This window comes from Panulirus ornatus, chromosome 57 (genome assembly GCF_036320965.1).
Source record: "Panulirus ornatus isolate Po-2019 chromosome 57, ASM3632096v1, whole genome shotgun sequence".
NCBI classification, from domain to species: Eukaryota; Metazoa; Arthropoda; class Malacostraca; order Decapoda; family Palinuridae; genus Panulirus; species Panulirus ornatus.
In genome coordinates, this window is record NC_092280.1 from 23317559 (window position 1) to 23333171 (window position 15613).

Here is a 15613-nt window from a genome sequence, read left to right on the forward strand (position 1 = left end):
GATGTAAGGCAAGAGTTATAGATAAGGCTGAGTGGAGGAGAATGCCTGTGTTGGAAATGAAATGTCTAAGGACAACTGCAGTGTGAGGTGGTTCAAACAACTAAGCAATGAAAGGGCAAGAGAGATGTGCAGTAATAAAAAGAGTATGGTTGAATGAGTGAAAAAGGGTGTGCAGAAATGGTTAAGAATATGGAGAGAATGAGTGAGGAAAGGCTGACACAGAGCAATGATGAGTCAGAAGTGAAGGGAACAAGGAGAATGGGGAGACCAAATTAGAGATGAAAGGATGGAGTGAGGAAGATTTTAAGTAATTGAGGCCTGAACATGCAGGAGGTGAAAGGTATGCATGGGATTGCGGGAATTGAAAGGGCATGGTATACTGGGGTTGATGTGCTGTCAATGGACTGAACCAGGGCATGTGAAGCACTTGGGGGAATAGTCTGTGGGGCCTGGATGTGAAGTGGGAGCTGTGGTTTTTATGCATTACAAAACATAATAGATACAGAATGAATGTGAGCGGATGTTGCCTTCTTCATCTGTTATTGGTGCTTGCTGACTGATGCAGATGACGATCAAGTAGAAAAATACAAATATGATTTAGGCATCTTACTGACTTAGTTACACCCATTTCAATACATCTATTGGAAAACACTTTTAATCTTTTAATTATCTTTATATCACTAATTTTCAGTTCTAACCACATTCAAAATATTTGCTGGAGAACCCCTTTTGTCTTTCAATTCTATTTAAATAATTAATTTTCACTCAATTAAGGAAAACTAATGCTAAGCAAAATAAAATTTCATTTCAGAATCTAGCACAAAAGTTCGGATACTAATATTATATCTTGGTGGATAACTGACACTATCCAGGAATCAGCCTGAAAATTAATTGTGCAGTGAAAGGCTTAAACATCAGAAATTAGAAGAGACATCCCCAAAATTGAGATGAACTTTAAGTCTGGATGGCTATTGCTGGTGAAGATGCACTGCTAACAATAATGAACCATGTGGTGTGGTGGTTCAATGCAGAAAATTCATTTGTGAAAAACAACATTAAAAGAATCTGACTTTCAGAATACAAACCTGTGATAGTTTGTGACAATTTTCAAAGCTTATATTTCATGTTAGTATTGTAAAAACTGCATTTTCTTTGATGAGTCCTAATTCATTTATAAAATAATGTGTCATATAAATGGTCCACCTTGTATAATGAGAAAATACTCATCTCACCTGGTTGTATTTTCCAAGATAAAAGGAAATACTAAGAGTCCCATGGGTTATGGAAATAAAATATTACAGTAGTATTGGAATCAGTTAAGAAAGGAAATATATCTTAAAAGAAAAAATATAGAGTAACAGAACAAACCTTATTTATAAAGGTGCGTGGCTTCACATCTGATGTGGGGGCATCTACATCATCTCCTCGACTGCCTCGCCTTCTGGACCTGTCACCTGCTGTGCTCGATCCAGGTGGTGGTGCTGGCACTTTGCTTGTGTTGTTAAATGGATTACTGCTGCTACTACTGCTATAGTTTGCCATTATAATCCCTGTAAGTTCACAATGTGATATAAACTAGATCTTAATGACACAACACCTTTAAGTAACTGTTAACAAGACAAGAATATAACATTAATGCAAACAAATAACTTTAAGCATTAGTGTGTCCACTGAACTGATGGTGTAATCCTCTGCATTTTTCAAAATATCTCAATACAAAAAACTTTAAGTATGAGGTATAATTCTGAACTCTGAAATGAATGATCTGCATGTAATACAGTCTTCATGTCTTGTTAATGTAGTGGACCCAGCACAAGTGGAGGTAAAAAAAAAACTAAAACAAGGTGACTGTTGTGTGTGTTCCCTTGTATGCAGAAAACAAATGTCAGAATATCTCTACCAAACATCACTGATACGAATATCCAAAATAGTATATTTTCCTCTATCCTGGAGGGGGAGGGTGTTCAATTGATGGGAGAAGGTCTTAGCTAGTGACACAGTTGTTCATTTTTTTTAAAGTACATGAGGATTATGGTTTTCCCAGACGTGATTTCACTCTAATACATCTATACATATAACACACATGATTTTTTACTAAGCATGATTTCACACATCCAATATATATAATTCATTAGTTTTTTATATATTTGTCATATTTTATACGCATTATTTACATGTCTTACAAAGACAGAACATTACTTACATGAATAAATGAAAAAAGAACCCTATTTTCATAATCAATACAGAGGAAATTGATTCTTTTACTGTAGTAATGACTACAACAGCTGCTGCATAATATCAGTATTCTATCATGATGAAAGTCACACATTCTTTGATGATTTATGGGTGACCAAAATACATATTTTTTCCAGATGTGTTGTTAAGATGCTGGTGACTCATGTGGATAATGTATAAAATCATACCAACTGGTAATTCAAATGAGGGAAGGAGGTACAAAGCCACAAAATGTGACTCAGCAGAATGAAAGGATTAAAGAAATGCTAGGGTAACACATCTTTTGATTGATTATTTTTGTTTCAATATTATCTTAATCAAAATCTGTACAGTAATTTCAAGCACACATCATCAGCGTGCTATCAAGCATGAAGAAAAAAAGAGATACCTGGTCCATGATGCGACTGCTGAAGTGGAGGTTTCCCAACTGGGTAAGCTGCTTGTTGGACTCTCCTGATTCCACGAATAAAACGTGTTCTGCTATTCATCTATAGAAAAAGATCTATGAGTAAAAAAGAACTAAAATGTTGGAAACTATCAGCAAAATATTCAAGTGTTGCATGTAATTTCCAAATGGGAGCTACAGCAACCCACTATGAAAAATCTATTTAGACAGAGGCCCAACTACAACTGTGGCTAATCCTCAATTGTCTACATGTAGCATTGCCAATTCAAAAAAATAAAACCACACATGCATTCATTATCAATTCTTTTATCTTACATTATCTTCAAAATTCCTTTAACCCTCCCTTAACAACAATTCTGCAGTTTCAACATTACTATTTACACATGACCAATGTGATATGTTTCTGAATACCTTCCAACAGTCCTAGTTCTTAAATCTTGTACTATGTAAATACAATATAAAAATTACATAAACTAAAGTTACCTGAGTAAGGTTGCAGAAATTGATGATGTAAGGACACTTTGGAAATGTTTGACTCATGTCCACCGTTTGGGCTCCCTAAAAAAGAAATGTTATTTTATCACTGCAAAAGCCCTTTGCAAGACCATTGTTCCTCAAAATGCTTGTCAACTCAAGCCAACTTCCAGTTATGAAGAATGAGGGTTAAGGGAACAACTTTCACTCAACTATCTAACTGATCTACATATCAAAGAGCTGCAGGCTACATAGCCATCTGTTTATATAAAAGAAAACCGATCCTTATTAAAATTCATCTTCAGGATGAATGTGAGCACTATATTTTGTACACTTATTACAATACAGTATTGTCGTGAGGCTCATTAAGAGTTTCCCTGCAACCTCACCACAGCATATCTCTATACAGGAGATTCCTCCATCAATTCTCACACGTTTCATCTCACTCTATCCATCAAGCTTAACATAGGATTTCCTCTTAATCAATTCCTATTCATCTTACATAAATACACTCTCAACCATTCTATTCATATCCACTTTGTTTACATTACTACAATCTTGGTAAATTATCTTGTAACATATCAACTAATCCAACTCATGATCTAGCTCCCTCTTAACTTTCTAATCTATAACTCAGCTCACTAGGCAACTTCAGAAGATAATCAGAAACAAAGCCACCATCATGACAAACTTACAGTGGTCCACGATTCCTCAATGATGCACTGTACACACATATCGTACACATGCCAGTCACCTGGTGCGTCACCTGCCCACTGCCATACAGCTCCCTGGCCTGCTGGAGAACTCTGGGGGTAAAAGTTACGGCGCACTTTCACCCTTTCTCCTGTGTAAGAAATGGAAAATCTTTAATGAGGAAAATGCAAGTGAGAAGCAATACTGCTCTTTTTCTCATGAATGTAACATATTAGCAAAATGTGTCCCCATGAAGTACAAGAAGGTAAAGAAAACCAAAGCTTAACAATGTAGGGAAAGAATCCAACAACATGCAGGATATTAAATCCTTTAAGTTGGAAAATTACAGCATATGAATAAAAGGAGAGCAAGTGAAGATCCTGGGAGGTAATGTGAGAGAATTTAAGAGTAAACAAATGACAAACAATTTAACAGAAGTAGATAGGTTTCTGTGTGGGGAGTAAGTGAGCAGGACAAGTTTGGAAGATTGCTTGTGACAAAGGATGAAAGCTCTCAAAAGATGAAGAGAGTTCTCAAAAAACTGGATGGGGATGACAGTACAAGCTGGCAATAGGCAAATCAGGGTCAGAGGTCTGCTATGGAGCAGATACAATGGAGAGAATGGCAATAAAAAGATGAAGTGACAAGGAAAGTAATACAATTCAAGAATGGAGAAGCTGGTGATATATATGAATGGTGAGAAATGGTGAAGATTGAATGGGAAAATACTTCTAAGTGGATTTGGGTCCTGGATCTAGCAGCAAGGAAATATGGTTATATGCCTGATAATGGAATGAAAACTGTAACTGTTCCAATGTTTACCAGTAAATGGGGGTAAAAACAACTTTAAGAATTAAAGAGGAATGTCTTCTTAGCACAACTGGAAAGGTGTTTTGTCAGGACTTTGTGGGAATTTGTGAAAAAGATCAGTGAGTCCCTTACTAATAAAGAGCAACATAGATTTTGACTTAGGAAGTGAAGAAACATCCTAGAGAAGAAAGTGTACACAGTATTTAAGAATTCAGAAAAGGCATATTATGACATTTACTTAAAAAACTCTTGGGGAAGTTCTGACAATGTGGTATGCATGAAACAGGTCAGAATGCTGTTGAGGATTAAAATGATGGAAGGAGTGCCTGTGTGAGAGCAACTGGCAGCAGGAGCATACAGTCTGGAAGTTAACTAATGCACATACAAATTACGCTCTTCCATTAGCTTAAACAGAAAAGGAAATGGAAGGAATTTTATGTTAAAAACAAGGCATTTTCAGGTAAACAGTATTCATTTCAATGATTAGCAGTTTTAATTTGAAATTCTCCAAGCAGAAATATAAGTTGTTTCAGTAACAATGTGTGACACAGGTTTTCCATATCACCTACAGCACTCTAGATTTTACTGTATATATACTAAAAATAAAATTTACCTGAAACTCTGCATTCTTGCTCCATCTGTGGCAAGTGAACACAATAATTCTTGAGAGGAGGATCCGAGTCTCCAAGTAAAACAGAGCGAAGTTTCTTTGAGTGCGCACGCTCTAACTGCTGAGTGACTTCTGGTGGGTAAGGCCGCCATCGCCTCTGGGGGTAAATGTAATGTTACAGCAGTGATTACCTAATATTCATATCCACTTAACTGGGCATTCAAGAAAGTTGACAAAACCTAAAATTTCCAAAGAGCAGTCACCATTGCTCAAATATAAGTATAAACTTCAATTCTACATATTTTCTTCCATTAAAACATTTTGAAAAGTTGCTGCAACATAAAAAAAAAAAAAATATGGAAAACTTACCTGTTTGTTCTCCCACTCCCATACGACAACAAATAAGCCCTGTTTTCCAGAGGCCATTGTATTATAAAATATTATTTTCTCTCAGGTTCATAAACAATCATTGTCCTTGATGTTGTAAAAAAACAAACTCATAAAGATGACTTCAGGTAACTGAAAGGGAAGAAAACCTACTATTAGATCAGGAGCTTAGCTACAAAATGGAATCAATTCATGAGGTTATTTAGTAAAGAAATAAACCCATAAAGCTGGTTTTAGGTAACTGGATGGGAAGAAACCCTACAATTTGGTCAAGAGTTAACTGCAAAATGGAATCAATTCATGAGATTATTTGTAAAACCCTCCACAAGAAACTAATTAAATGTTTGATGAATTACACTCTGAAGCCCATTCCTTCTGGCCATCAAGGGGGTGGCCATGGCAAAATGGTCTCCACTTATTCCTAAACTTATGTCTCCCTCTCATACACCATTCCACACATTCTTCTGCGATTTCTCTCTCCCTTCAATACTCTTCATTCTATGTCCCCATGTTACTATGGTCTTCCTTTCGCACCAACCCTATTAATCATATTATCATACATTCTCATTGTAAACTCCCCATCTTGCATTCTTCCCACATCCCAAACCATTTCAAAATATTACGTTTCATCCACTCTTCAATAAATCCCCTGTCATACCAAATCTCTTATACAGCCCTCATTTCTTTCTTCATCCACATGCTCCTCTCAAATAGCTCATTTCCACAGCCTGGATTCTAGATCCTCTGTGACTCCATTCCAAGTTTTGGCTGCACAGGTCAGGGTCGGGGGGACTAAGCTGTCCCTTAATCCTTTCCCAACTTGCATACTTGCATCAATACCCTTCATTATCACATAAGGGGACCCAAAGGCTTTTCTACCCTATATTTCTCTCTCCCTTATCTCTTCATCCATATCGCCACACATATCCCAGATAAGTCTCAAATATTTAAATTCTGTCACCTCTTCCAGTCCTTCTCTCCCATATCTACAACAAAGATTAGAACTTTCTTTTCTCACTCTATTGGGCTTTGAAAAATTTATACTTTCATTATGTTACCTTTCAGACACCATTATTTTACTTTTACTTGCACACACCTTAAAGTGCCTATGCTTACACACATCATAAAATGCACTTACAACTTTCTGCGACTCCTCTTCACCCTCATATCACAATAAACACAGTATCATCCACAAATAGGCTTGTCACTATTCATATCTCACCACCACACTCTATATATGCATACCATTTCCCTAGCTTTGCTTTCATTTCTCTTATTACTCCATTCATACAAATGTTAAAAAGCCAAGGTGACATCACACAGGGTAGATTCAAACCCACATGTATATCAAAACTTTTCCTTAATTCTCCAGCCACTCTTACACACAGATAGACAGATGAGTTACCAACATTATATAAAATCTTTTATATTTATCATTATACTTAGTTGCTGTCTCCCGAATTAGCAAGGTAGCGCAAGGAAACAGACGAAAGAGTGGCCCAACACACCTACATACACATGTATATACATAAATGCCCACTCCCTCACATATACATACCTATACATTTCAACGTATACATGCATATACACACACAGACATACATATATACACATGTACATATTCATAATTGCTACCTTCATCCATTATATAATAAGGAATATAAATTGTCTGGATACCATATTTGCCAACTCTACATCTTCGTAATATGACAAACTATCCTACACTCTAAGTTATAAAATTCTCAGTCATTTGTAATGAACTCAAACTTATTGAAGAAAAATATAATGTGTAACACCACAGAAAACTTTTAACAATAATAAAGCATTCTATTCCTTTAAACTATACTAATCAATATTATCAGTTTAAGAATCTGAAATATTTTGATATTCACATGATAAAAATCTTTACAACCAAGTTAAAGTATTCAAAAGGTAGCACAAGATCTCGCAAGAAAATTTTAGCATACTTCTTAAATCATGTTGTATGTGCTTATTATAAGGCCACAAATAACCTTTATTTCATGCATGATCACCATTTCCTACATTAGCAAGACAGTGATAGGAACAGACAAAGAATGGCCACATTAGTTCATATTCATTCTCTAGATGTTGTGTGTAATGCACCAAAACCACAGTTCCTTTTTCACAACCAAGCCCTACGTTTCACATGAACTGTTTAGTCCAGTGACTGCACATCAACCCCAGTATACCACATCGTTCCAATTCAATCTATCCCTTGCAGGCTTTCACCCACTTACTTTCAAGTATGTTTGTTTTCAAGCCATAACTTTTATGGTGATTCACACAGTTTGCACATGACAAAAACATGACAAGATTTCCAGACAATGAACTTTATGAGATTCTTTTCAGGCCATATGGGAAGAAGGGTGAGGTTCTATGTTGGCATGTTTCATCTACTTTTATATCATCTAAGTCCACATTTCCCTGATTTTCATGGCTATCCCTACTTTTAACTTAGTAATCATTATGAAGAAAAACAACCAATATCTACAGTTTTACGTGCCTGACTATCTACTTCATGGTTACAGATCCTAACTTATCAGAAGTGACAAAAATCATAACCATGGAACTATCACAGTTAACAGACCTCTATTCAATCTAAAGAGATCTCTTTAACTGTTTCACCAACAAATTTTTACCTAACCATAATACACATAATTCCTTCTCATTGTCAAATACAGATATAGTTCACAAGTCTGAAAAAAGTTTGTTCATCCCTTCCATTTTGCCAACCCTCCCCCTACTAAGAAATGGATTACTTACCTCTTTTTATCTCTGCTTTCACCATTATTTTAGTAATCAATGAACATAATAAAGTCAGAATAAAGTGTATTATGTATATCAATTATCATAATAAAGTCAGAATAAAGTGTATTATGTATAATAATGCTTAAAATATACGTTTCTGATAACGTGCTTTTGAGATACTTAGCAACACCATACTGCTCAACATGCCTCTAATGTTTTAATTTTTCTCAAACCCTTTATAGTTTGTTTATCATGAATGACTTATGAATTATAATACATAAATATGAACATAATGCTAAAAAATAATGTCTTTAATGAGTAATCATGGGTTGGCAATGAGGTGCTATTTAGAGTTTTTTAAATCTGGCCGCATCACTTTTCATGTCCCTTTCTATTTATCATATAAAAGCTGGAACTCTGTTGTTACACTTATGGCAGCTTATGCCATCCTGCAGGCATTATCAATAAATACCATATTCTCATGTTTCTTCTTCTCTTCCCATTCTGATCTCAAATGTTATTTTCACGAAATGGTGCCTTTTTACAGATGCAGCTAGAATATCATTAAGCAGCCAAAGGGTTACAGAATGATGTCAACTCAGGTTTGATTTATGGTAAGATATTGTCGCTGATACAGAACTTTAACCAAATGGTGCTTTAGGCTTTAGTTTTTCATTAATTTTGATTTGCTAGGTAGTTCTGAGTTCAAAAAAAAATTAAATAAGAATGATTTTGTAGTATTATCAAACATTTTGCCATATGATAATAAAAAAAATGGCAAGCTTTATGAAGACCTGGAAAATTTTGAGCAAAAAACTGTATATAAAACTTAGGTATATATAAAATTCACCTCACTTCCTGTAACAGATGATATCTATCCAATCTTCAAGTGGAAAGCTGTAGTTAGGCACTGTTTTCATGCACAGACATGAATGGATTCCACTAGATACTTGAACATGTGACACCACTTAGCAGAATCTATATGACTGAAATTTACAGTACAAATCAGCTGCTAGTGTGTTACTTAAGGTTTTCATGGGTTTCGTTGATTTACTTAAATTTCAATATTAGTTATAATACTATATACTTTGATTGCTATGTAAATTCCATTTAACAAGTAACCAATGGAATCCTTTTGGGTCTACAGGAAGGCAAACCATGACCAGAAACTGCCTATAAATGGTGTTTCTAATATTAACACACGTTTCAAAGAAAATCAAAATCAAGGTAATCTCAGCTGTGGTGTTCATAACATAAATACACTTTTCAAAGAAAATCAATATCAAGGTAATCTCAGCTGCCAAGGTAATCTCAGCTGCTAGGGGAATCAGATTTTCATGGGTTTATTTTTTTACTAATGCTTCCCCACTTTTAACTTAACCCCAATTTTACCTGATCTTCATAACCCTGGTCACTACCAATACATTAATTCAAAATAATGTGCTACAAGTCATGTTCCACGACATTTTTTCAATTCACTATATACTACCACTGCACATCAAAATCCGTCCAAAATTAGTCAATGCAGAGACATCACAGGAAGTAACTTAGGGATTTGTATCAAACAAAAATCACAGGACTCATTATAATTTGCAGTTGTGAGTTTGGCAGAGGGAACTTGTTTAAGAGCTTTGTTTTTTTTTACTATACAATTAATAAAATAAAAGTGAAGGGGTGGCTGCTACATTCACGGGAGGTGTGGATTACTAGCATGTGATCCAAATCGACCATGGAACTTAAGACACCCTCACCTAAAATCACTTTGGAGCCCATAATTACTTGATCAGTACTTGTCAAAATATGCCAAAGGCATTGTATCATCTTCCTTCTGCCATTCCGATTGCAAGCAACCGAACCTCCAAGCAGTGGAATACAAACGTCACATCTCTCACATTGTTTACATATTTTCTCTCTAAGTTCCACTTCCTTTTATGCTACATTTCCCTATATCATCATATCCCTCCCCACTACCATTCTACTGCATTAGAACGAAAATTAAACCTTCAAATAGTGCTTCCCCATTTCAAAATCAATTCTATTACCTAATGGGAATTCTCTATTATGTTTCTTTTACCATAACAATAAAATATATAAGTATTGCCTCTTAATTGGATCATTACCCAGTAAATCGAAATGGCAGATGTCAAAAAACACCGTTATCATTCCCTTTAAACACATTTGTGTTTATACAAACACAAGAGGAAAGCCAACCAGAGAAACCTAGCCTAACATTAATTGCACTGTTCACTGCTGATGGAATGAAAATCCACTGACGTGATCATCATCAATATTAATAAGTTGGAATCACTGTGCCCTTAAATACTTTACCAGGTCTTGATGTATTCTACGTAAAGAACACTATCGGTGTAAGCCAACTGCACTCCACAATCTTTCCTGATACGCCAGTAGAACTAAAAATTGCACCATGTTAGCAATATTATTGCGATTAAACATGATGACATCTCTAGCACGTGATCAATACTATTCTTTTTATATATATTCACTACTAAATGCAGATAAATATAACTTTTTACTTTAGGTACCCCAAGGTAATCAATAATTCGTCTCAAAATTACACATTATTACTATCGAACTTTGTGTAGAATATAAAATATGCATAAGAATAGCTTACGTATTTATGTGTATAAATATATAGGTCATGAACGCACTCACCGAGCAATGTCTTGAGTTTCGGACTCTGAGTGTATACAAGTTCAACATGAATACCTATAATCAATAACCATCAAGAAAACTGTACAAGATTTATACAAGTTTAGAGAACCAACTCGGGTATTGCACCTGTAGAAGTTGTCTGTGACGTCAGATGTAAACAATACTATAATGCGCATTGGAACCACGCAACTGTTTCGATACTACGAGTGACTTACTCTTCAACTTCGTTTATATATAAATCTATATATACATATATATATATATATATATATATATATATATATATATATATATATATATATATATATATATACAATTTCCCTATTATACACAATTTATTTGTAAATCAGGGATACCAAGAAGAGAATCTCTGAAATCTAAACGAACAACAAAGCTTTCACATTGTTTTCCTTAGTGCTCCCTCGGATGATTACTGTAGATAATGTCGTAACCTTTCGGTTAAAGGGCATCAATACTTTGACACTATATATATATATATATATATATATATATATATATATATATATATATATATATATATATATATATATATATATGTATATATATATAGTGTCAGTGTATTTTTTTTTTTTTTTTTTTTTTTTTATACTTTGTCGCTGTCTCCCGCGTTTGCGAGGTAGCGCAAGGAAACAGACGAAAGAAATGGCCCAACCCCCCCCCCCATACACATATACATACACACGTCCACACACGCAAATATACATACCTACACAGCTTTCCATGGTTTACCCCAGACGCTTCACATGCCTTGCTTCAATCCACTGACAGCACGTCAACCCCTGTATACCACATGACTCCAATTCACTCTATTTCTTGCCCTCCTTTCACCCTCCTGCATGTTCAGGCCCCGATCACACAAAATCTTTTTCACTCCATCTTTCCACCTCCAATTTGGTCTCCCTCTTCTCCTCGTTCCCTCCACCTCCGACACATATATCCTCTTGGTCAATCTCTCCTCACTCATTCTCTCCATGTGCCCAAACCATTTCAAAACACCCTCTTCTGCTCTCTCAACCACGCTCTTTTTATTTCCACACATCTCTCTTACCCTTACGTTACTTACTCGATCAAACCACCTCACACCACACATTGTCCTCAAACATCTCATTTCCAGCACATCCATCCTCCTGCGCACATCTCTATCCATAGCCCACGCCTCGCAACCATACAACATTGTTGGAACCACTATTCCCTCAAACATACCCATTTTTGCTTTCCGAGATAATGTTCTCGACTTCCACACATTTTTCAAGGCTCCCAAAATTTTCGCCCCCTCCCCCACCCTATGATCCACTTCCGCTTCCATGGTTCCATCCGCTGACAGATCCACTCCCAGATATCTAAAACACTTCACTTCCTCCAGTTTTTCTCCATTCAAACTCACCTCCCAATTGACTTGACCCTCACCCCTACTGTACCTAATAACCTTGCTCTTATTCACATTTACTCTCAACTTTCTTCTTCCACACACTTTACCAAACTCAGTCACCAGCTTCTGCAGTTTCTCACATGAATCAGCCACCAGCGCTGTATCATCAGCGAACAACAACTGACTCACTTCCCAAGCTCTCTCATCCCCAACAGACTTCATATTTGCCCCTCTTTCCAGGACTCTTGCATTTACCTCCCTTACAACCCCATCCATAAACAAATTAAACAACCATGGAGACATCACACATCCCTGCCGCAAACCTACATTCACTGAGAACCAATCACTTTCCTCTCTTCCTACACGTACACATGCCTTACATCCTCGATAAAAACTTTTCACTGCTTCTAACAACTTGCCTCCCACACCATATATTCTTAATACCTTCCACAGAGCATCTCTATCAACTCTATCATATGCCTTCTCCAGATCCATAAATGCTACATACAAATCCATTTGCTTTTCTAAGTATTTCTCACATACATTCTTCAAACTATTCGCCATTTCCCGCGTTAGCGAGGTAGCGTTAAGTATATATATATATATATATATTTTTTTTTTTCAAACTATATATATATATATATATATATATATATATATATATATATATATATATATATATATATATATATATCACCAGACTGCACCTGATGGAGGTTCCACCACGAATGAGTTACATTTGTCTGGCAATATATCATAGACAGTACAGTCTTGTCAACGACGTTCTAACTCCAGAAGCGTCTACATTTATCTGCTACAGAAAGTAGTGCAGCCTATGACTGCAGGAGTTTTTTTTTTTTTTTAGAAAGGTTGAGGGTAACAACAAGACTCTCATAGCCATTGGTTTCTTGGTTTTTTTTGCAGTTTATGTATATTTGCCGTTTCCTGCATTAGCACCTCGAACAAAGAAAGCTTGCATTTGATTAATTCCATCCTCTATCTGTTATATGTAATGCATCGAAAACAGCCGCTTCACATGATTTGGTTCAGTCCATATACAACACGTCGACTACGGTATACCACGGTTCCAATTCACTATTCCTTGCACGCATCTCACCCTCCTGCATGTTCAGGCCCCGATCGCTCAAAATCTTTTTCACTCCATTCTTCCACCGACAATTTGGTCTCCCGTTTCTTGTTCCCTCCACTTCTGACACATATATCCTCTTTGTCAATCTTTCCTCACTCATTCGTTCCTTATTTCCAAACCATTTCAACACGCCCTTTTCTGCTCTTTCAACCTTTCTTTTTATTACCCATCATCTCTTACCTTCATTACTTACTCCATCAAACCACATATTGTCCTCAAACATTTCCAACACATCCAACTTCGGTACAACCCTGTTTATAGCCCATGCCTCGCAACCATATAATATTGTTGGAACTGCTATTACATCAAACACTCATTTTTGCTCTCGGAGACAACGTCCTCATTTTCCATGCATTCTTCATCGCTCCCAGGAGTTTCAGCCCTTCCCTCAAACCAATGACACCATTCCGCATTTTAGATAAAATGCTAAGTAAATTTATCTGGAGAAGCGGTTAATGGTACATGTATAAATCTTTAGTCATAAAGCTTTTTTGGAAGCCATAAATGTTAATTTCTATGTATCATCCACTGGGAATATATATCTTATTCTACAGTGTGATAGTTACCATTTAAGGAATGCTAAGTTTACATCGCAGATCCTGTACTGAAATGAAATACCTTTATCTTACAAGGGATATTGTAAGGTATTTATTTCAAATCTCACAAAAATGCTAAAGCTAAAATATATTAGATTTCTACCACCTACTGGGAAAATATTTTGGAATCATAATCTACCTGCTGATGATTACCTTTTAACAAATGCTGCAAGGATTTTCATTAAGGTAATATTCTTAATGTGCCATATAAGTGAGAGCTATCTCACCTAAAAACATTGAAACACAATGTATACCATGAGACAATATATCAAAATAATGAAATAAACTTACTTTGATGTGTAAGTAACAGGACGTTCAATCGGGATAGAACTAAATTTAGTTCATCAAATATTGTGGGAGATGAATAAATTTATTTGTAACATCATTATATCTGAAATATCCTTAAAATACAGTTTTCACTTACTAACTGTCTATAGCTCTGATGCATTTTTCCTTTATTATCATAGCAAAAGATTACTGAGTGTATGAGATAAAATGAATAACAATCAGGTTATCTTTAAAGTGCTGTATGAAATAGATATTATTCTTGTCCTACAATAAAATCATTGAAGAGGATATCTATAGACATCAGGCTTCCATATGCAACAATTACATGCAAGTGTTCATGATCCCTCACCCATGGTACGGCAAAAATGGTAAAGTAGACTGCATGATAAAATTAATTTACAGTAGTATCTGCTCAGTAGCAAAAAGGAGTCTAGTAATCCATATGAAAAGTTTTTTAAAGACAATTATCTATTTTTGATAAAAAAAGATGTCATTAAAACACTTTACGAATAAGGTATTGCTGGTCAAGACATAAATTGTACAGCACTTAAGTGTTACATTACCACTATGCTTTTGCCATTTTTTTTTCAGTTTCAACATGAGAAAGATGAGGCCTCTATCACTTGTTTCAATTTTTACTTCTTACTTCTATATAATGTTCTTTTTACAAGAAAAAAATCTCTCCATTTACTTGCAAAACATCCTTTCATCTGGAAGCCTGGAAATTTCAAATGCTCATCTTTACAAGATCTTTTCTTGAACTGGATTGGATTATAAAAATTAGGCTTATAAACCAAGCACTGGAGCATCTAAGGCTATTCAGCACTCTTAATACAGTTTTGAATATTCTTAGAAATTCATTTTAACTCAAACAAATAGAAAATTTCAGACCTGATGGAACAAAAGGGAAGAACGAAAAGTACAGGGGAGAAAATAGCCTACATGTGTTCATTTGAGAGCTCAGGCTTGACCTTTGCATCATGGTTAAACCTACCAGGGAAAGGTAAATCCCAGCTGCCATAGCTCAAACCACCACTCCTCCGCACAAACCTCACCACCACGTCAAGGTCCATGTAGATTGGGAGGTCTTTTTCTTAAAGAAAAATGTTAAAAATTGTTAATCCCTAAATCC

At 35.6% G+C, this 15613-nt stretch overlaps 1 protein-coding gene across 8 annotated transcripts in view; it reads right to left on the reverse strand.

The window, feature by feature from the left end:
• The window catches only part of dx (deltex E3 ubiquitin ligase), a 32116-nt gene extending 16519 nt beyond the window's left edge, over positions 1-15597 (reverse strand). For 2 of the 8 annotated variants that reach the window (XM_071694706.1, XM_071694700.1), the window contains exons 1-7: positions 11058-11212; positions 5598-5747; positions 5232-5385; positions 3811-3959; positions 3125-3199; positions 2624-2723; positions 1369-1550 (exon numbers count right to left, since the gene is read on the reverse strand). In XM_071694706.1, the coding sequence (XP_071550807.1) occupies positions 1369-1550; positions 2624-2723; positions 3125-3199; positions 3811-3959; positions 5232-5385; positions 5598-5654 (717 nt within the window). In that variant the 5' untranslated portion in view covers positions 5655-5747; positions 11058-11212. Of the gene's footprint in view, positions 1-1368; positions 1551-2623; positions 2724-3124; positions 3200-3810; positions 3960-5231; positions 5386-5597; positions 5748-10610; positions 10639-10683; positions 10852-11057; positions 11215-15475 lie in introns of those variants that run through there. The other 6 variants (XM_071694707.1, XM_071694701.1, XM_071694705.1 and 3 more) reach the window with 5 other exon arrangements.
• Positions 15598-15613: the final 16 nt, after the last annotated feature.